Genomic DNA, 21,428 nt, shown 5'->3' on the forward strand with positions numbered 1-21,428 from the left:
TGAGAGGCATTAGGTTGTAAGGGCTAAAGAACATGATTTTCGAAATTTACAAAAATTTACAAGTAAAAACCAAAATAAAAATTTATGGGGTAAGGGCTTAAGATCCACCCTTCTCCTACTTGTATCCGCCCCTGAGCGTGTTGTTGCGCTAGTCAAGCATGGCATGTGTGCCATTCTATCTATAGACACTACTCGTGCTATTTCAACTAACAATTTTTGGCATAATACGAAAACCCGACACAACACGCACAAAGTTAATGGATTGGAACCCAATAAGAACCCATCGGGTTGGGTTAGTCTTGGGTCGATATCGGGTTGACCTGATAACGACCCAAAGCAGCACGATTTTCAACCCTGCATCTAGCGCACAACCAACGATGTCGTCGTCGCGCAATCTCATGAAGACCCCGCACTAAAGCACAACCTGTGGCATCGTCGGCCAAGCGAGGCACGACCCGTGCTATTGTGCAGTTTTGCCATAGCCCAAGTTTTGTAGCTTCTGCATGACTCATGCTGGAGGCTGGCTTCACACACGACCCATGCTATTGTGCCATCCGTAGTGTCCGCGCGACTCGCGCCAAGGCTCGCTTTACAAGCGACCCTTCTACCGACGATTTTGAGACACAAAGGGGAACTGAAGGAAGATTATGGAGCACTCCTCGAGGAAAAATAACCAGGGAAAAAGATAAAGCAAAAAAGAGAGAATGAGGAAGAAAGATGGAATCATAACATAAGCATCCCAAGAAATCAAGCAATTATCTTTGTTGGTTGTATTGGGCTGTTAAATGGTGGACAATTATTTGGGCCTGGGAAATTAAAAGGCTCAGATGATTGGGCTTGTGACTTGCCCTAGCCCACTTCCCAGGTGATATACACCCCTCTCCTCACTCTCACCGTCGATTCATTCTCATTCTCCCACTGTCTCTCTGCTCTCTGTGTGTGCCGATTGTGATTCCCTCTTCTCTCTCATCTTTGTGATGATCTCCAGTTGGTTTCCACGGTGATCTTTCATGGTTTTAGAATGATTGATCTTGTGTGAGTGATGGTGAAGGCAACTGTTTCGTTTGCCTGAATTTTGGAGAAACTAAGGTTTCTTATCTTGAGGGTTTTCTGTAAGGTTTGTTCGGTGAGAGGTTAGATCCAGTGTTGAGGAGTGTTTTGGGGTTGGTTTCCGGTGTGTGAGGTGATTCACTTGAGGAACCTTCGGTGCTCACTTGGATCTTGGTTCTGGAAAAATAGATCTGCCCTATTGGCGGGTGGCTGAGCCATATTTGTGATCTATTGTGTTTCCAGTTGCTTCTTCTCTATTTCTTTGATCCTACTGCACTTGATCCGAGAGGATCCTACCTATTTTACTAACTAGGGTCTTGAAGTGTGCAGGTTCTCGGAGGCTCAGAAGCGCATCCGGTCAAGGAGTGTGCGGTCCGAGTTAGTTAGCTATAATCTGTTGTAATAGCTAGTTTATTTGTATAAAATCAGTCGCGTGGGTGATAGTTTGACTGAGCTATCTTGTACAAGAAAAAAGAGGTCTCGGTAATTAGTGAATCCGGATAAGTCTGATCCCTACAATCTCCAACAAAGAAGCATCATGTTCTACTTGATTTTTATAATTTGAGGGAACTTCAAATTTGGTGTTTGGAAAATAGATTTTTTACTTTTTAGGTTCCTAAATTTCAAAATAACATCGCTAAAGTTTCTGGAAAATGCAAAATATTATTTGAGGTCATTTTCCCCCTTTTTAGTTTTTACCCCTAAGCTTCATGAATATCAAATTAAACATTCTTTTATCTCCTCTCATTTTAAAATTTTGTTCTATCACCTCTCTCTCATTCAATTTTCACGCCACTATTCGTTGACTTTGTCTGTGTAAAGTATGTTACTTTTTCATGCCACTATTCGTTGACTTTGGCTGTGTAAAAGTATGTTACTTTTGCAGCAATTTGAAAGTTTAATATTACTATAATTAAATTAAATAATACTTCAATCCGTACTACTCCCTCCGTCCCTAAAAATTTGTCCCAAATTACCATTTCAGTCCGTCCCTGAAAATTTGTCCCACTTCAAACTTACTAAAAATGGACATATCTATTTACTCCTTCACATTATTGTTATTTGCATTTTGGCCCTCCCTCCCTCACAATCGGGTGAATGCATTTTGCATTCCACCCTTTCCTCTCCCTCATTACTCTACCCCTCCCTTCACTGTACACAATCACCCCCACTGCCTCCTTCATCAATGTACAACCACCCCCACCGCCTCCTTCATCAATTCACAACCACCCCACCGCCTCCTTCTTCATTGCTTCACAACCACCCTCCATCGCCTCCATCATTTAAATCTTCGACATCCCCTAATCGAAAACCCTAATTTTTGATTCAACTTCCCCTCCGTCCAAATGTCTCACGAAAACCCTAATTATGGTGATGGGGCTGGAGATCCCGACTCCTGGGCTGGTTTGTCGGCCGACGAGCTGGACGACCTCGTCGTCCCAGACACGCCAGAGCATCTGTGGCCTTCATACCCCCCCATTGTCGCCCCCTATCGCTCCTACGGTCGACCCCCCCAAGCCTCCCCCTACCCCGGTCCACCTCCCCCAGCCACCCCATACTACGGTCCACCCCCCCCAGCCACCCCCTATTACGGTCCACCCCCCTAGCCACCCCCTACTACGGTCCACCACCCCCATCCAACTCTGACAAATTACCTCAAGTTTCCCCCATCGTGTATTCGGCCGTTGAGAGAGAAATGTTTGCGATCTTGCTTCCTAGGTTTTTGGATCTAATCTAAGTATGTTGTCCCTCAAATTCCTATATTTCGGCCCATGATTTGTGTTTGGATGATGTGGGTATGGCCGATGGGTTGGAGACTAGGGTTGGGATGGATTTAGGGTTTGGAGGCTGGGTGTTTAGAGGGGTTTGGATACTGGGTTACACATGGGTTTGGAGGCTGGATGTTGGGGGTGTTGATGGGTTCGGAGGCTGGTTCAGATGGTTGGAGGCTGGATGTTGGGGGTGTTGATGGGTTTGGAGGATGTGGGTATGGAGGCTGGGCATTGTCTTTATATTAGAGGCTGTGGGGTTGGATGCTATGGTTAATGTTTGCACTAGAGGCTGTGGGGTTGGATGCTGCTGTAGTGATTGTGATGAATGGTTTTGCTGCTTGTATTGGGCATACTGAAACTTTGTGCATGGTTTTGCTGCTTGTGTGGCTGTTTTTTGTGTCTGATGTGTTATGATGATGTATGATTTGCTGATGCTTAAAATGTCCATGTGATGATTTTTTTGTGTTACTTATCTGAGTTGTTCTTATTAATAAGCCACCCCAGTACTATGGTTAGGAGGCTTATTTGTCCATGATTTACGCATGTTATCTGAGGGATTAAGCTTAAAAAATCATACAAATTCATGATAACCACACCTGCACATTACAAGCCACCCCTGTACATGGTTAGGAGGCTGATGAGTGTTATAGGGACCCTTTGAAGCCACCCCTATACAGGTTAGGAGGCTGCCCTATGATGAATGATTTCTGAGGGATTAGGATTTTAGAAGCCACCCCTAAATTGGTTTGGAGGCTTTACAAAATGCCAAAAACAGTTGAATAGCATAAGCCACACCTAAATCTGAGGCTTACTCAACCAACTGACAAAAAGTGTGATACCTACATGATTAACTAGAAGCCCACAATTTCTGTCACACCTGAGATGTCATAATTTGTACTCACATCATGCTCCGGCTGTTGTAGATATGCCAAAGCAGCCTTAACAACTCCTTCTTCAACTTCTAATGCTTGTGGCAGTGACCCCATCCTTGTTAACCTCTCTTTATTCATGTGCGGAGTCTTGTATCCATTGCATCCTTGCACCTTAAGAATCTCAGTTAGACATGCTTGAAGAGTGAGGAAAACATTATTGAGTGTGTATGGGCTAAGTTCATCAAAGGAACTATGCACATTCCTCAACAACTCATCAACTCCCTTAGCCACCTTATCATCCTGTAGAGACTGGATTGCTCTAAAATATCCCAAATCCAACACATTGCAATCTGGGGATTGTGGTGGTTGGCACCTGATGTGAAAGTTGAACCCATCTGTGGAGGCAACAACCTGAAACTCAGCATCATTGTGGTTTATATGAGGCTTGGCATTGTCTTGTTGAATGAAAATCTCCTTGCTCATATTGTCTGGCCATTTTGCCTTGATTGCTGGTATGATCTACACATGTGATGATCTGTTAATATGTGATTGTATATTTAAGCAAGTTCAGAAAGTGTACCTTATGAAGTAGGCATGCTCTCATCACTTCCTTGTTAACTGAGTGAATTGGTTTTGTCTCCATGGTGCCTGCTGGTCTGTTCTTGGACTTCCTCTTTGCTGGCTCCATAGTTGTGAATGGAAATATTCCTATTTTTCCATCAAAAATGACTTCTCCATTTTCTGCAAACTGTGGCCTACACACAGCACACATGAACATAACCTTTGTGATGAACCTCTTTGACTTACATGCTCTGTATGGCTCTGTTTCACCTGGCAGCAGGTAGTACCTTTCTGAAGTCTTAGTCATGTAAAACCATTTTTCATCTATGTGCACCACATTGTGCATTGGGTGATATTTTAGCATTCCATTGGCTATGAGTGGTTGAATATGGCTTAGACTCCATCTCATTCTGGCAACTTTGTTTGAAGCAGTAAGTATAGGCTTTATGGCATTTGTGGGAGGCCTTAGTTGGTGTTCTTTCACAAACCTAGCAACTGTGCTCTTGCTTACTTCAAGTTTATAAGCAATCTTACGGATATTAGATCTCTCAAGTACTGACAATTCTCTTACCTTTGCAACATCAAGCTGGAATTTGTCTTTGTGCTCATATCCCTTAATTCTGCCTCTTATGTTGACAGGTGCTCCACACTGAATTTGGAGTTTTGCTTCTGCCCAAATTCTCTGGGTTGTCTTCCTGCTAACACCAAACTGTGTTGCTGCCTTTTGAATAGCTCCATATGGTACTTCTCCTGCCTTACTCCATTGCAGAAGTGTCTGTGCTAGCAGATTTTTTTTGCTGGTTGGTATTATGCGTGAGGCTATTCTAGCAGGCACCTCCTCCATAGCCCAGTGATGAAATTTTTCTGAGGGCACTAGTTCTAAAAATCTGAAGTTGTAGTTGTAGTAGTCTTCTTATAGCTATGTTTAGCTTGAATTTCCCTCCATTTTTGTGTGTTGTTAATTGTGTTCCCTCCATTAGTTTGAATGTTTTCCCTCCTTGGAGTAGGTAGTTGAGGTATGGCCTCTCAACATGTATGGAATAGGGTGCTAGCCCTATCATTTTGTAATGCAGAGACATGGTTGTATGTATGTGATCCATATTTGTGTGTTTTTGATGAATTGTCACTGCAATGGACACATTTGCAAAGTGATATCCCCAATAATTTTTCATGCGTTGTTAATCAATCATAGATTTGTTAACCACATTAAGTACATTCATTAATTAATCACAACAGTAATTACTCACACTAATTAGTTAACCACGTTAATTACTCTATTTAATCGCTACATTAATTACTCACAAATGTAAGTAATCACAACTGTAATTAATCACATTACTTCAGTCACCACATTATTTTCGAAATACACCTTTTACTTACAGAATTTTTTAATCACTTTACATGTGTAATGTGATTGTTAATTAATCAGATTAATTATTTTACCAAATTCATGTTGAATTAATTTTAAACACCTAAATTATTTAATCACTTTATTTATTTAATCACACCTCATTTCAACAACAATATAAAAAAGCATCCATGGGACCCACACTCCACTACACTCCTTCATTTAATACAAAGTCAACACAACTCCTTAAAACCCGTGCCCGGTCAACTTGGGACCAATTTTCGTGGACGGAGGGAGTATAAAAATATGTGCATTTAAAATGACGCATGAATTAATACACGGTTGATTCTGTAAGAGAGAAGAGGAGAAATGTAGTTAAAGTAGTGATAATAGATAGTAAGACCTACATTAGGAAGAATTCTTCTTTTGTGAAGGCATGTTAAATTACTTCCAATTTAATGAAGAGCAATAGATGAATTCCCCCATAGTGAGTGACGCATGACATTTGTGCGTCGTTATTAATGAAACGCACAAATGTTATGCGTCTTTACTGAAAGACGCACAAATAATATGCGTCGATAAACGACGCATAAAATTTATGCGTCGTTATTTAATGACGCATAACATATATGCGTCATTCGTTAAAGACGTATATTATTTGTGCGTCATAAAATCGGGATTAAGAGGGCAGAATGCTCGTAATTGACAGACGACGCAGCGAGTAGCGAAGGAGGGGCGATTTCAGCGACGATTTCCGGCGATTTGAGGCGTTTTCCGACAGATTTCAACCAAATACCAAACATATTTCGGTAATTATTCATCCATTTGGCTACATAAATCAATAATTGCTGAAGTTATGGAGATTTTCCCTAATTTAGTAAAGTTAGGGTTTATATGAAATTGCTCAATTTACGGACGATTTCTGTTAGTGTGTTGCTTATTTGTGTTGTTTTGTTGCGTATTTGTGTGTTTCACATGAATTTAGGGTCAATTGTAGAAGTAAGTGGTTCAATTGAAATTATATACACAAAGTGCAGAAAATAGATATATTCTTGTGCAAAAATGTGGAAATTATAGTTATCTTATGCTATTATATGTTGGGTGAATGTTTTGAAGTAGATGGCATCTGCAAGTTCTGAACAACAGTTATGTTATGGACCTGAGGATCCATCCGTACTGTTTCATCAAAACGAACATATTTCAGCCTCATTGTTGGCGAATGGCACAACAAATGTGTTGAGAGTTCGTAGGACGGAGAGTAAGGTTTGGGCATTGCCAATACATGAAGATGTGATGCATTGGCTTGATGTTTGGGGGTTCAGAGGTGTGATTGAATGTGGAAGGCCAAGAAGGATGGACAATGACCTAATAACTGCATTGATCGAGCGATGGAGGCCTGAGACCCACTGTTTCCACCTTCCAGTTGGTGAGGTAACGGTAACCTTACAGGATGTGCAAAACCTGTGGGGTTTGAGAGCAGACGGTCGTGTTTTCACTGGCTGTGACTACCCTATTGGATATGAAGATTGGCCCAGCAAGTGTAGAGATGTGTTGGGATGGATACCTGACGCAGAAACAGAAACGAAGAACGGTGGGTTGTTGATGACGTCTCTGATCAACCAAGCGACTATGCCGTTGGGTGATGGGCTGCATGAGTATGCATACGTCCAAAGAGCACGTATACATGCTCTAATCTTGTTAGGGGGGCTTATTTTACCGGACACTACCGGGTGCAAGGTCCCCTTTATGTGGATAAATGCCTTTGACGATCCGGAAGACGTGGCTAATATCAGTTGGGGTAGTGCTGCTTTAGCATACCTGTATCATTATTTGTGCGAAGCTTCTGTAGGCAGACAGAGAAGAGATGTGGGTGGCCCTATGGTTCTCTTGCAGCTGTGGGCGTGGGAAAGAATGCCTACATTGAGGCCAGCCTTCTTGATATCGCCTACGCACACGCCGTATACCCCGTGTGGACTCAAGTAATATTTTTTTTAGTAACTTACTTAATTATGTATTTTTTTGTGTAACTATTGATATTAATATTCCGTGTAGGTGGCACGGAGTTACTGAAATTGGAAATGCGCCCCAACATTCAGTAGCTCATTATCGTGATCAGTTATCATTGATTCGTCCGGGCCAGGTGAAATTTATTTTTGTTAGCTTAGCTAATGAATTAATCTAGTATGAAATTAATTGTGTGAATGATATTATGTTTTTGTAGTTTCTGTGGACACCATATACAGATTGTATCCTGCCCGATTACTGCATTGATTCGACCGCATCCTACTTGTGCGACACATATTTGGTATGCTGGTCATTTGTCGAGGCACACGAGGCTGGACGCGTTTGCCGACAATTCAACCGCTACCAGCGTATTCCTCAGTATTGTGATAGGAAGCTACATAATGCCGGACATCTGTCTAAGAGTCACCGCCGTGGGAGGAAGGGCGCCGATTGGGCTAAGGTACATAAATTCTACATTGAAGAATGGGATTTCAGACACCACAGGTTCCAAGCAAATTTTGATCATGCCACGATGAGCATGGATGGTCGCATTAATCCGGGCTATATGGCGTGGTTCAATAGGATCACAGTGTCGTACCTAGTTCAACCTACGACACAGTCAACGGTTGGGATGAACGAGTCAGCATCTTCTATGATGAAATTGGTATGTTATGTTTTTTTATATAATAATGTATTTAGTTTGAAGTTTGTATAGATTGATTGTAATGATTTTGTATTTGTGCTATCTAGGTCGAGACCATTCAGGGGATATGACATTTGACCTCTGAACACGACACAGACCCTCGTTTACGGCAGATTCGTGCAATGGCTGCTGAGGCGCTTCGTACGACGGACCATACTGATGTGATGGAGTATCCAACATCGCAACGGCGAAATGTGGTCATGCCGCCACGCCCACCAACTTCTCTTCGTCATGGACTGCCGGGTGTCCGGACGGGAGGACACGGGATTACACGACAGCATAGGTTGTTGCAGCAGCAACCGCCGCAACCTGATTATACGGTACCAGAGCCCTTGAGTCCGGAGCACGATCCCCCAGGATGGTCTCAGTTGAGTGGTGCAAGCCATGAGCTCTCGCAATGGGGAGCACGGGCATCATGTGATTCGTTCTTTGGCGGTGGGTCTGATTGGGGTGCAACTCAACCAGGGCGTGATTCATACTTTCAAAATTATCAATTTGTTGATCCTGTGGGGGAAGAAGAGGGCGGGGAAGAAGAAGAAGAAGAGGGCGGGGAAGAAGAAGAAGTCGGCGGGGAAGAAGAAGACGAAGTAATATTCCGACGAACGTCCGAGGGATCCTCACGACCAGCTATGAAGAGTTCATCAAGTACGATTGGGAGGGCTATGCACAATGTATTAAGGGGATTGTCAACAAGGAAGAACAAAGGGAAAGCTCCGACAAAGTTCACGCCTTCATCTAGATAGCTTTCGAATGTGATTCGTTATTTCGGAATGTTCGTAAGTTGTTTTTTGAACAATCTTTGTTGTGATGAAACAGGTTGGTTTAAGAATATTTTCTATGCTGCAATTTTTGAACAATTTCGGTAATATGTTGGTCTTTGTGTCTATTGAAACCGGGTGTTGATCGTAAGTTGAGTTTTGAACATTATTTATATGGTGAACCATATAAATACTTCGTAATGTTTTCTACGGTGGAATGAACAAGTATTATGATTTTTGATTTTGATGAACCATAAAATGTTCAAAAATCACAATCCTATATCAAAATCGTATTATAAATTGCCCGCCCGGGCGTTTTATAATCTCAAAATCGCCCGCTCGGGCGAAGTTTCTGTAATCAACAGTTGGCTTCTCAATTCACTCGGTGACGCATAACTGTTATACGTCGTTACGTAGTGACGCATAACTGTTATGCGTCGTTCCTTAGTGACGCATAACAATTATGCGTCACTAAGGAACGACGCATAACATTTATGCGTCACCGAGTGAATTGAGAAACGAACTGTTGATTCCAGAAACTTCGCCCGAGCGGGCGATTTTGAGTTTATAAAACGCCCGGGCGGGCGATTTTGAAGACGATTTTGACACTCTTGAGTCCAGAAACTTGTGATTTTTGAACATTTTTGAAAAATTGTTTAAACATATTTCGTTACACTTCGCCCGATGTGGTCGTATTGTGATGTTTGAACATTTTTGAGTGGGTGAAACATGTTTCGGGCATGTGGTGGTATTAAAAATACTTGTCGTAATAAAACTCATACTAACTGTCAAAATAAAAAACATAACAACTGTCGACTAACATCTCACATATGTTGACACATACACGATAGGTAGCACATCAGCCTCAAACACAAATACATAAACATAGTAGTTGATACATAAACATAGTAGTTGGTAATTCACGAAAGAATCTAAACCCACTAGGATTGTATTCCGGAAGTGGTTGTTCACCTTGCATAACAGGTTTACATGGTACTATCTCATCATCAGAACTAGCACCGACATCATCAGCACCATCACCATCACTGAGATCGGGGTCTGCCTCTGTCTCAGATAGTGGCCTTGGCTCAGCAAGATCATCTGCAGCATCGACCTCATCATTCAATCCAACCCCAACATCAGCAACATCTACAACATCTACAACATCTCGCTGCTCATTCATACTACGATCAAAGCACATTTGGTCCACCCTCGCAGATGAACCAATACCACAGTCAAAACTCATTTGTTCAAACCTCGCAGATGCTCCAATACCATAATCAACAACTGGTGGGATTTCTGCACTCCTCACCGGTGAATACTCAACAAATAATTCAATACACCCACTTGAATTTTGAGCATTGTTGAACATAAACATCACACTGTCATCATTGCAAATCAGAGAACATGTATAACTCATACCGGAAGCAACGACTATACATTGTCTCCATAATAATTCAATTGTGTGTTGGTTCATATCTATTCCCATCGCATCACAGATCATTGCTACCAATTCAGAATAGGAAACACCTGAATTTAATATGATGGAGCTCCTCGGACGAGGTGGTTCATAACCAATACCCATATGTGGTAGTTGAACTACTCTACCACCCCAATACAAACTCACAAATACTTGCATGATTTCTGCATCAAAGACATTTAAAACAACGACAATTAAGGACATTTTTCCTACAAGCCCTAATTTGTATAAATTGGGTCAAACTAACAAATGAAAGCACAATAAACATGAATAATGTCGAATATAGCTAAATTGATTAACAAATTACCGGATCTTATGGAGAAATCGCCGGAAATCGCCTGAAAACGCCGGAAATCGCCGAGAGAGGAAATGAAAGTGTGTGAATGTTCGTTCTGTGATCTGCGTCTGCCCGGAGGGGGTTAAAAACCGACTTAACGACGCATAATGTTTGTGTGTCGTTCAATATCGACGCACAATAATTATGCGTCGTTAATTAATGACGTACAACTCTTATGCGTCGTTAGACGACGCATAATCCTTGTGCGTCATTAATTAACGACGCATAATTATTGTGCGTCGATATTGAACGACGCACAAACATTATGCGTCACTCCCTCAATTAGAATGAATCTATTCTCCTTCATTATTTTGGAATTCCATTAACTTCTTGGCATAAAAGAAGAAAGAGCTCGACGGATGAAAATAGAAATTGCACATAGTTTTATAGGAAGAAGTATATGAATATTTCTGATATTATAAAATTGCATATATAAGTACACAAGAAAAAACAAGAACCATGATAAATAGAAGATTAAAAAGGTAATACTAAAAACCAATATTATTTTTTCATCAAATAATATGTTTTCAAATTTCAACAATCATATTCTAAACAAAATATTTTTCCAGTATTTCATTTAATATGTGTATAAAATATTTTATTTATAATAAAACTACACATAATAAAAATAAATAGTATTTTGTATTTAAATTATGTAAGAAAAAATATGCCATTTACATTAAAATAATAAAGGTAATTGAATTTGATATTTGTGCCTCTAAAGCTCAGGGGTAAAAAAGATATAAAAAAGGATCTAAAATGATATTTTGAATTTTTCAAAGACATACAGTGTTATTTTGAGTTTAGAGGCCTAAAAAATGTAAAATGCATTTTCTACAAACCAAATTTGAAGTTCACTCTTATTTGTAAATTTCCCATAGACATTATCTAATAAAGCAATGTATAGATTTGATCGTGAAGCAATTTAATTGTTTCTTTCTATGCATCCGCAGTAATTGAGAGTTGATGAAAATGGATAGTATAGACTATAGATTTAACTTTTACTGTATTGTTTTTAATTAAACGATCATTCTGCCTAGACAGTAGACCCTAGGTATGAATATTTATAGTGACAAATTTCTGATAATAAAAAAATCATTATTTATTTGATTATATTTCAGTTAATACAATAAACAATAGTATTGCATAAAATGTTACTCCATGTTGAAAAAGAAATAGTTTTAGCTTGATGTGTGTAATACACCATTTAATAGTACAAAATGAGTAATGTAATCTGTTTGGAAATCAGTAGAGATGGTGATTCTGCGTCCCACACGTTATCCATAACTCTTCTCTCATCTTCCATCAGCTATGCCCGCTTCCTGAACCTCGATCACCCATAGAAATGCAGCTTCTGCCGCCGATTCCTCGATCTCCACCATCTCTCCTCGCGTCGCCGGCGGTCTCCTCGCTTCGCTCTCGTACCACGCGTCCTCCTAGACATTTACGCAAGTGGCCGCCCCGCCGGTCACCCGCTTCCGACCTCCCTAATCTCAAGTCGCTCACTGCTCGCATCGTCCGCCTCACTCGCCGCCGCCAACTCGCTACCGTAAATTTCTGATTTTACCGATTACCTATTCCATTCGTTTCGTAACCGAGATTCAATTTGTTGCTGCTGTGTTTGGGTTCCTGTTGATCGGTGGAATTGTTATGTGATTTTAGTACTCTCCAGATTCGATAATGTTATGTCAGTTTTTGCATTCTAGAATCTGTTGAAGGACATGTTATTTTATCATTTCCATTTTTTTATAGTGTAAAATGGCTCAATGCACTTCCACTCACTCCAATTAGTAAAATATCTTTTGGAGATTGTAACTGTGTAATATACATGAGTGTCATTTATTTATTGTTTCTTGTTTTTACACTCCAGATATTTGAGGAAATAGAGATTGCTAAGAAGCAGCATGGGAAGCTGAACATAATCGTGATGAATGCTGTGATGCAGGCCTGTGTTCATTGCCGTGATATTAAATCAGCTCTTAGATTCTTTGATGAAATGTCAAAGCCAGACGGCTGTGGGGTTGATGAGGTTACTTATGGTACACTTTTGAAGGTACTTTACTGCTCAGTTACTTGCTGTAAAATGTGCTTTGATGGTGGTTGAATGTATCATAATTTAAGGACTATCACTTGTTGTTCGCGGAAGAAGAAATTATTGATGGAAATATTATTGTCTTCATTAGGTGACTTGCTAGATTAGTCTGTAAATTACTTGTTTCATTAACGGCGATCAGTTCATTTCCTTTGAAGACGAGCAAAGGTCTCATTGGCCATTGATCACTAAATAGTGATGTATTGATTTAGATATTATGCACTTTTCACTGCTGTCTGTAGTTGAGGACTGTGATTCATCGAGAACAAACTAAAGTGTTTGGATATTGGAGTTTAATTTGGAGTGTAAAGGAGTGTCTTTCACCTTGGTACTATTGGGTTCAATTGATTTTGATTTTCAATAGATTAGAGCAGCGATGAATTATCAGGATAAATGAGTATCGTGCGTAGAGAATCATGTTAATTTCAGAAGGCTGTAGCATTGTCTGAAAGCAACCTTCTTTTGTAAAGAGCTAGACATCACCATCTTCGATATCTTATACTATCTTTCTTCATATTCTGGTGATGAACAGTTTCCCATATTGTAGCAGAGTGTATAAATCTTTTCCTAGTAACTGTTATTTGTCTTTTATTAAGGGTTTGGGTGGTTCTCAAATGATTGACGAAGCATTTCAAGTTCTTGAGTCTGTGGAGAAAGGTACAGCTGTTGGTAGTCCACAGTTGTCGGCAGAGATGATTTGTGGTCTGTTGAACGCTTTAACTGAATCAGGTTAGGGTTTCAGCTCAAAACATTGATTTTATTTGTAGATCTGCAAGTTTTCTTTCACTATTTTATTATATAAAATCTGGAGGAGTATGTAACTTTGTTTCTAATGGTATGAAGATATTGATAGTTCTAGTTCATTTTTGAGTATCACATAAGGGGTCCCTTTGTCTAGTTGCCTCCAGTTTCAATTATATCTGCTTACCTTTCTTCTCTGTATTTTTGATCTAGTGCAGGGGATCTCCGCCGTGCTAATGGACTTCTTGCAAGGTATGGTCATGTACTTCAGGAAGGTGGAGCTCCATCAATTTTGACTTTTAATTTGTTGATGAAGGTAATTCACTTATGTGATATTCGGCTGGAATAATGCAAGTTCTTTTGCTTTCCCCTACCTACAGTTTCATTAGCTGATAAGTACATTGACATGTATTTCCTCTTTCAGGGATACATAACAGCTGGTTCTCCCCAGGCAGCTTTAGGTGTACATGATGAAATACTGAGACATGGACTGAATCCTGATAGGCAGAGCTACAATACTTTAATTTTTGCGTGTATCAAGAATGAAAACTTAGAGAGAGCAATGCTACTTTATGAGAAAATGAAGGTCGCATGCAGTGTTTGAAAGGCTAGTTTAGAGCTTCCTGAATGGAGTGCTATTGTGTAATAAAAAGTTGGTTTTTGAAGAATTTATTTTGTTTGTTGCAGGATAAAGCACAGAACCACCAACACTTTGATGTTTACCCTGATCTTGTTACTTACACTACATTACTACAAGTCAGTCCTTTTTCGATATCAATATGGTTGTCTTGGAGTAGCAACAAACATCTTTGGTGTTTATGAACCAAGATTCTGCAATCTTCACAGGATTGAAATTTTAGCTTACTAAACAGCATTTCTGAGTTTTTTTATGTTTATTACTGATCGTGCAATTAATTATGTTTTTCTTGTTTGGACAAGCTGGGAAGTGAATGATATACTATTATTTGAAAAAAACTGTGAAGATGTGCCACTGTCTGATTAATTATTCGAAACACCAATTGTAGGGTTTTGGTCGTGTCAAGGATATTAACTCAGTTGAGAAGATCTTCACAGAAATGAAATCACGTGGCAAAATGTTTATCGACCGTGTTGCATATACTACAGCTGTTGATGCACTGCTAAACTGTGGATCAATTAGAGGTGTTCTATATCGACAATGCATCTTCTACATCGTATTACTTTTCTCCTAAGTCTATTAGTTTTTTCCAGCACTTCGCATTATTTGACTTTCTTTTGTATTCTATGATATATGTATTATTTGGATTATAGTGCTTTGCATTGGTACTTGTTTGTACAATATCTTTGCTTTGAATTCCAGTTTTTCATTGCAAAGTAGTTATTTTATGCAGTTTTCTCCGGAATAATTACTAGGTGCCCTCTGTGTATTTGGGGAGATTGTAAAACAAGCTGGCTGGTACCCTTTGTTAAGGCCCAAGCCTCACCTCTTTCTGTCGATGATGCGTGCGTTTGCTGCTAGAGGAGACTACAGCATGGTCAGGAGACTATATGAACGCATGTGGTTTGACTCATCAGGAACAATTTCCTTTTCAATACAATCAGAATCAGATCAGCTTTTAATGGAGGCAGCTTTATGTCAAGGCCAGGTAAATTGATTTAATATGTTAATGTCAGTAAAGGATGGGTTGGCGTCAGCATTTTCCTTTCTAGGTTGAGTTTTGTTTCCTCAATTTTTAATCATTTCGCAAGATTATGTGACATCACCTATAATATTCACAACTTAAAAATTTTAGGAAATTCTTGAAGGAACTATAATAAGTGGTTATCCGAGTCCATGAGACTATGAGAGATGATATCATTGTCAATGATTTAATGAATTCAGGGGAGCACCTATGTGTTACTTTATTGAAGGGGAATTGGATCTTTCATTTGTTCATTTTTCATTTCCAATTTTTGGAAATCTTAAAGATACCACAGAAGATGAATTAATATGCTTGTTTCTTTATTTGACTTCTGTAAGCATTAATACATACTTTTATTTTTATTTTTGTATCTCTTGGTGTATCTCTCTTGCTCTTAATTATAGAAGATTTGAACTCACAAATAAAATTTGTTATGTCACCTCTTATAACAAGCCTAGCTCTTCATATTGTATCAACCTCTACTTTAATTTTGTTCAACAGTTAGATGATTGACTCATTTCTACTATATGGAATTTTTTTGGCAGGTTGATCTGGCTTTAGAAAAGCTGAAGAAAGTTGTATGGAAATGGAGGGATATATCTTGGAGTACTCGAGGTGGCATGGTATATTTTGGCTGTCCTATTTTTAGGATATAGAAAATACAAGCTTAGTACAAATTTCAATCAAGTGCACTTAAAATTTGTTTATTCTTCTTCTTCTTCTTCTTCTTCTTCTTCTTCTTCTTCTTCTTCTTCTTCTTTAATAACAATCCATGACTGAAACTATTACCTGAAAACTTAAGCAGCTATCAGAGTGGCTGAAAATGAATATGTGGTTTGAATGGGGGAAAGGCATATCCAAAAGGATGGTTGCTAGATATGTAAAAACCTAAACTAACCCCAACTAAATCTCTTTAGACTTGTTGGATTGATATTTTCAACTTTAAGATATTAAAAGTATAATTTCTAAAAGTCATAAAATTAAAACTTTGTTGTCAGGATTTAACAATATTAAATGCAATGTATAGGGAACTAGAAACATAAGCGCAAGAGCCATACTGAACTGATTTATTAAAGTGTCTCCAATAATGAAATCTTGAATGATAAAGAATGCTTGGCAATGTCTACATTTTTTCACATCTTGATGTGCTTTCTGCTCCTCTAAATCTATCTTATACTGCAGAACTATTGATTTGCATGTAAATATTTAGGCTATCTATTATTGTCTAGGTACCCGGCATATAATAGTTCACATTACATTGCAGGTTGCTCTACGAATTGAGGCACTGATGGGTGTAAACAGGTCTGTGCTGAGTCCCCGTGTACTTCCCCAGGTATGTAAAAGAAGTTGTATGATATGCAAAGATGTTATTTGCATAGTTTTAGGTCTAATTCAGTTCAAATTTTACCTAAATCTGAATTAGGTATCACCTAAAGATGCAATTGAGCGCATCATGATACCGTTTGGAGAAGCTTCACCTCTTCGAGCTACTTTGAAATTGGATCAAGTGGTTATGCGTTTCTTTAACGATTCTTCTGTGCCCATCATAGATGACTGGGGGGGCTGTGTGGGGATATTGCACCGTGAAGACTGTGATACAGTAATTTATTTCGACTCCAACTTCTTAGCATTCTACATTCTATTCCTGACCATAATGATCATATTTATGTTGGCAAGGCTACATGCTTTCCGTACCGAAGTTTTCTAATTCTGTACTGAGTTTCTGTATAAGTTAATTTTACAGAATTGTGCGTAATGTTAGCTTAAACCAAAAGTTAAGTGCATGATTTTCAGTAATCAATCCTCCAAACAATAGATTGCTACAAAATGCCTTCATGATTATACCCTTTTAATCTTGTAGTATCATTTTTCGATAGTCTCCTTCATCATCCTGCCAGTTTTCATCCTATTATAATGTATCATAATCATTTCTCCAATTTTCTTTGCTGCAGCTAGATGCTCCACTTGCAACGCTCATGAGACGTCCACCACCTTGTGTTACAAACTCAACATCATTTGGCTCTGTAATTGATCTTATGTTAGAGAAGAGGTACAAAATGGTAATAGTTGTTAAATATGGTGATGCCCGTAGAATATCTTCTGGCTCAAGTTTCAAGGCTGTAGGAGTGTTTACGTATGAACAACTATGTAAGCTTACACAGAACTCATTGGAGATTACTGATGAGCAGTTTTCCCTGTCATATAGCAATAAATATTTGAGATGAGTTATCCTTGGCTTTCTTTCTTCATAAAGCAATTTTTTACTCTCTGCTTTAAGCCTTCAGCATATACATTTACATAGTTTACATGGTAGTTATTGCTATCTTTCCTGGAAATACTATTGCTAGATTTGCAGATTAACCAGTAAGGCTAACCTTTTTTTATACTACTATATTATCTGAGATTCTAACTTGCTCCTTTTTTTACTACATAATTTCGTTCAACCTCAGGAAGATGAATTATTGGAGTCCTTCAGTTTATTTGGTTAAGATCACATGTTTAATGTTGATACTGAAATAGTTGATGGGATAAACTATCATATTATTCTATTTGTGAAATTAAAAACAGATGCTAACGTATTAGCTGTAGCTTATAGCTATACTGTCATTCCATTGATGAGATAATCAGGAATTGACCGATGCTAATTGTCTTGATGATGAACTATTAATCTACCATGTATATGAACTATAAGATAAATTTTATCAAGCAACAAGTGAAGGATCACCTTGTACAGTTTTAGTGGTGTTTGATTCAACTAACTTTAAAAGATCAAATGAAAAGCAAAAGTCAGCATAAAACACATTATGTTCCACTTGCATGAGTATATACCAGTTCACCCCCCCCCCCCCCTAAATTATCCTTGAGTGGTTTGTCATTTCTCTTGCAACGAGATGACGGTTTCAAAAGCTCCAGCAAGAGCCCTCACTTTGTTTCTCCTCATCTCGCGAAGCTTGTTTGCAGTCTCCTCGATTACATCATTGGAAACTGGTGAGTCATACTTCCCATGTGATTTTTCTTGTTGTATCTGAGGCACTGAATTTTGTTGCTTCTTTTCTGCTGCTGGTTCGATTTCCTTAGACTCGACAACTTTACTTACAATTGCTGCTTGTTCCTCTGCTGCTACTTCGACCACTTTGACCTCTTTTTCTCTAACCTCCTCATGAGAATTTTCTGCAATGTTTTCAACTTTATCAGAGCTATTTGTTACATTCTCTTTTGTCTTGATATCGGCAGGTGTTTCGTGCTGTCCTGAGTTTGTAGAGGATCCGGCAATCACAACTGTTGGATCTGTATTATTGATAGCATTTTCAATCTTGGCAAAGTTCAACGGCTCTTGATCACCTCGTACTATATCATCGATGCCCTTTCCAAAGTTGCTCAAACTCTGCACCGTCTTCTCCTCGACTTCATTGAGATAAGAATATTCTATGTCTTGAAGCTTCATTTCAGGTTCAGGAACGTTGCATATGCTTAGATCTTCATTTTTGTCAAGATTACAGCTGGTGATCTGCCGTTCCTTCTTTTCTGGAGCACTACGTACACTCTCCTTCCTCAAACCGATGCTGCTCCTCCTCCCACTGCCCACAGACGAGGTGGAGAGGCGACGGTTTCCTTCTTCCTTCTCCACCGGTTTCCATTTCTTAGCAGGAGGCGGTTTAGGGGGAGTAACAGCCTTGACTGGGAGTCTGGAGGCACGGCGGGCAACACCAGTAGCAGTAACAGGAGTAGCAGCAGCGACAGCAGCTGAGACGCGCGCTTTCAGTGTGGGAATCGCTGTCTTATTGTCCAGGGGTCTTGTTCTGGTTTGTGCAGGCTTGGTTGCAGTGGCTGGGGAGGCTGGTTTCCTCGTCTGAGGCTTAGAAACACCGGTAGTCGGGGTTCTCAAAGCTGTTGGCCTAGTCTGTTTTAGTGGTGCAGTTGAAACTTTTGGTTTGGGGGAAATTTGATTTACAGCTCCTCTAAGCTTTGCTGTTCCTGTTTGTGGAGAAGGTGTTGCCTTCTCCTTGTCAGGAAAAGCATCTCTTCTTGTTGCCATACAATAATTAGTCCTTTATGCCTGCATTCCCAAATATACAGCAGAAAAATCCAACTAGGCTGTGCATTTTATGTGTAGTCATACTATCCAAATGCTATAAAGTGCAATGGGAAATCAATTTTAAAATTAAAACCAAGAAAATTGAATTGATTATTATACTAATACAGTTTGAAAAATTGGATATAAATAATGCGACGATGGGGTAAAAGGAACATTTCAAACGAGAGGCTTTCTCTTCCTGTTTTTGGCCATTTTCACTGACATTTTGTTTTTGTTTTATTACCGATTAACATAATTTTCCCTTAACAAAATGTTTTAATCTGCAACGTGCAAGATGCAAAAAATTAAATGAAGATTATTAATTTTTGGAGTAGAATAGTACCTTAGATAATGCAAAAATTGTTGAAATCTTTTTCTTCCCAACTAATTGATTGAGAAGAAAGAGAAAAAGAATAAGATGGCAGCGAATTCTTGTTGTTATGAAAGAAAGTTAACACTATTTGAAAGAGAGAGATAAGCAGTATTTGTGAGAAGGATTGGTTACTTTGAAATCAAACCTTAAATCATGGAGGGCCCCCACTTAACAATTCTGTTATTTTATGTTGGTATATAAGTGGCAATAGTATTATTAACAAACTATTAACAATATACTCATTAAAAATGTAATATATGGATTCAATAAAATTTGAAATCAAGTATACATTTTTTAATTTCCAAAAAAATGGAGAAAAAAAAATAAACGAAAGAGATGAATTAGAATCATCCCCCAAGAATTGGAAGAAATAAAGAAATGAAAGGTAGTTAAGTTCCCTCTTTATTTAACTAACCGCCCAAAACAAATTCTCCTTTCTATTTCATTTTTTCGACCGTTATTTTATCGGCTAATCGCGGGCGGAGCTTTCTACTCCGTCGTCGCCACAAAATATCTAATTATGTGCTCGTCGAAACAAATGAAGATGCACCACCACCGCTCTTCCACGGCCATTGAAGATTGGAGAGAGGACGCAATCAGCCGCGGATCCTTAAAACACGTCGATCTCAACACCGGATCTAACGGCTGGGCGGCTCCTCCCGGTGATTTCTTCTCCGTCCGAGGACCTAATTACTCTACCCAAAAGGGCAAAACTCCAGCCGGCGAATGGCTCCTCGATCCCGCCGGAGTCGATTGGATCCGATCCAACGGCAAGCTCGAAAACCTCCTCGCGCGCCGCGACAACCGCGTGATGAACGCGCTGCGCGAATCGAAGAAATCGACGCCGGAGACGTTCATAATCGCGGTGAATCTCCAGATCCCCGGCCGCGAGCATCACTCCGTGGTGTTCTACTTCTCGAGCAAGGAAGGGGAGCCGATCGGATCGAATCCTCTGCTCCACAATTTCATCAACGGATCGGATGAATATCGCAACAGCCGATTCAAAATCGTGAATAAAATCGTGAAAGGACCGAGGATTCTGAAGACAGCGGTGGGGAGATACTCGGCGTGTCTGCTCGGCAAGGCTGTGAACTGCTGCTACCACCGGGGAGCGGATTATCTGGAAATCGATGTCGACATCGGCAGCTCCACCGTCGCCTCCGCGATTTTACGGCTAGCGTTAGGGTGCATGAAGGCGGTTACGGTGGATTTGGGGTTCTTAGTGGAGGGGCAGACGGAGGAGGAACTGCCGGAGAAGCTATTTGGCGCGGTGAGGATCTGCCAGATGGAGATGAGCTCGGCGAAATTTGTAGATGTCGCGGCCCCGTCGCCGGTAATCAGTAATAAGGTCTTCCCCGTCAATAGTGATAAACATTAGATACATTAGAATTTTTGTTGGTTTTATATAATTTTTCCTTCAACTTGAGGTGCTAATTAAGCTTCTAATGAATTTTTCTCCAATCTGCAATGACAATTGCTGAATGTTAATATTATTAATTTTTTTCTCTAAACTAAATATGTGTTAGCGTTAAAATCACTCTTGTTATGTGAATTGTAGTTTTGATACACACAGCAGATTTTGTGTTACCAACAATGTTACT

The 21,428-nt window shown here is 39.6% G+C and overlaps 3 protein-coding genes across 4 annotated transcripts; 2 read left to right on the forward strand and 1 right to left on the reverse strand.

Annotated features, from left to right (window-relative positions):
• Nucleotides 1-12,105: 12,105 nt before the first annotated feature.
• LOC121743760 (pentatricopeptide repeat-containing protein At5g10690-like) lies at nt 12,106-17,608 on the forward strand. Of its 2 annotated transcripts, none has more exons than XM_042137138.1 (12): nt 12,106-12,434; nt 12,831-12,938; nt 13,574-13,706; nt 13,937-14,034; nt 14,143-14,304; nt 14,406-14,474; nt 14,744-14,879; nt 15,111-15,343; nt 15,925-16,002; nt 16,644-16,712; nt 16,803-16,979; nt 17,332-17,608. In XM_042137138.1, exons 1-12 carry the CDS (start codon nt 12,231-12,233, stop codon nt 17,602-17,604), a joined length of 1,740 nt encoding a protein of 579 aa, XP_041993072.1. In that variant the 5' UTR covers nt 12,106-12,230; the 3' UTR covers nt 17,605-17,608. The 2 variants fall into 2 exon arrangements, with proteins under 2 accessions (XP_041993072.1, XP_041993064.1); XM_042137130.1 differs by having other exon boundaries at nt 12,109-12,434; nt 12,756-12,938.
• Nucleotides 17,609-18,251: 643 nt separating this feature from the next.
• Nucleotides 18,252-19,877, reverse strand: LOC121743778. Its single transcript, XM_042137148.1, has 2 exons — nt 19,798-19,877; nt 18,252-19,436 (listed from the first exon to the last, which is right to left on the reverse strand). The coding sequence occupies exon 2, from the start codon at nt 19,413-19,415 to the stop codon at nt 18,252-18,254; it is 1,164 nt and encodes a 387-aa protein (XP_041993082.1). The 5' UTR covers nt 19,416-19,436; nt 19,798-19,877.
• Nucleotides 19,878-20,138: 261 nt separating this feature from the next.
• LOC121803460 (protein ENHANCED DISEASE RESISTANCE 2-like) lies at nt 20,139-21,388 on the forward strand. The gene has a single exon (XM_042203126.1). It carries the CDS (start codon nt 20,348-20,350, stop codon nt 21,203-21,205), a length of 858 nt encoding a protein of 285 aa, XP_042059060.1. The 5' UTR covers nt 20,139-20,347; the 3' UTR covers nt 21,206-21,388.
• Nucleotides 21,389-21,428: the final 40 nt, after the last annotated feature.

The sequence above is a fragment of the Salvia splendens genome, chromosome 1 (genome assembly GCF_004379255.2).
Source record: "Salvia splendens isolate huo1 chromosome 1, SspV2, whole genome shotgun sequence".
NCBI lineage: Eukaryota > Viridiplantae > Streptophyta > Magnoliopsida > Lamiales > Lamiaceae > Salvia > Salvia splendens.

Coding starts and splice junctions, on each gene's coding strand:
- LOC121743778 (XM_042137148.1), bottom strand. CDS start 19,415: ATGGCAACAAGAAGAGATGCTTTTCCTGACAAGGAGAAGGCAACACCT.
- LOC121803460 (XM_042203126.1), top strand. CDS start 20,348: ATGTGCTCGTCGAAACAAATGAAGATGCACCACCACCGCTCTTCCACG.
- LOC121743760 (XM_042137130.1), top strand. CDS start 12,231: ATGCAGCTTCTGCCGCCGATTCCTCGATCTCCACCATCTCTCCTCGCG. Junction 14,475..14,743: donor CTTACACTACATTACTACAA/GTCAGTCCTTTT, acceptor CACCAATTGTAG/GGTTTTGGTCGTGTCAAGGA. Junction 16,003..16,643: donor GGAGTACTCGAGGTGGCATG/GTATATTTTGGC, acceptor ATTACATTGCAG/GTTGCTCTACGAATTGAGGC.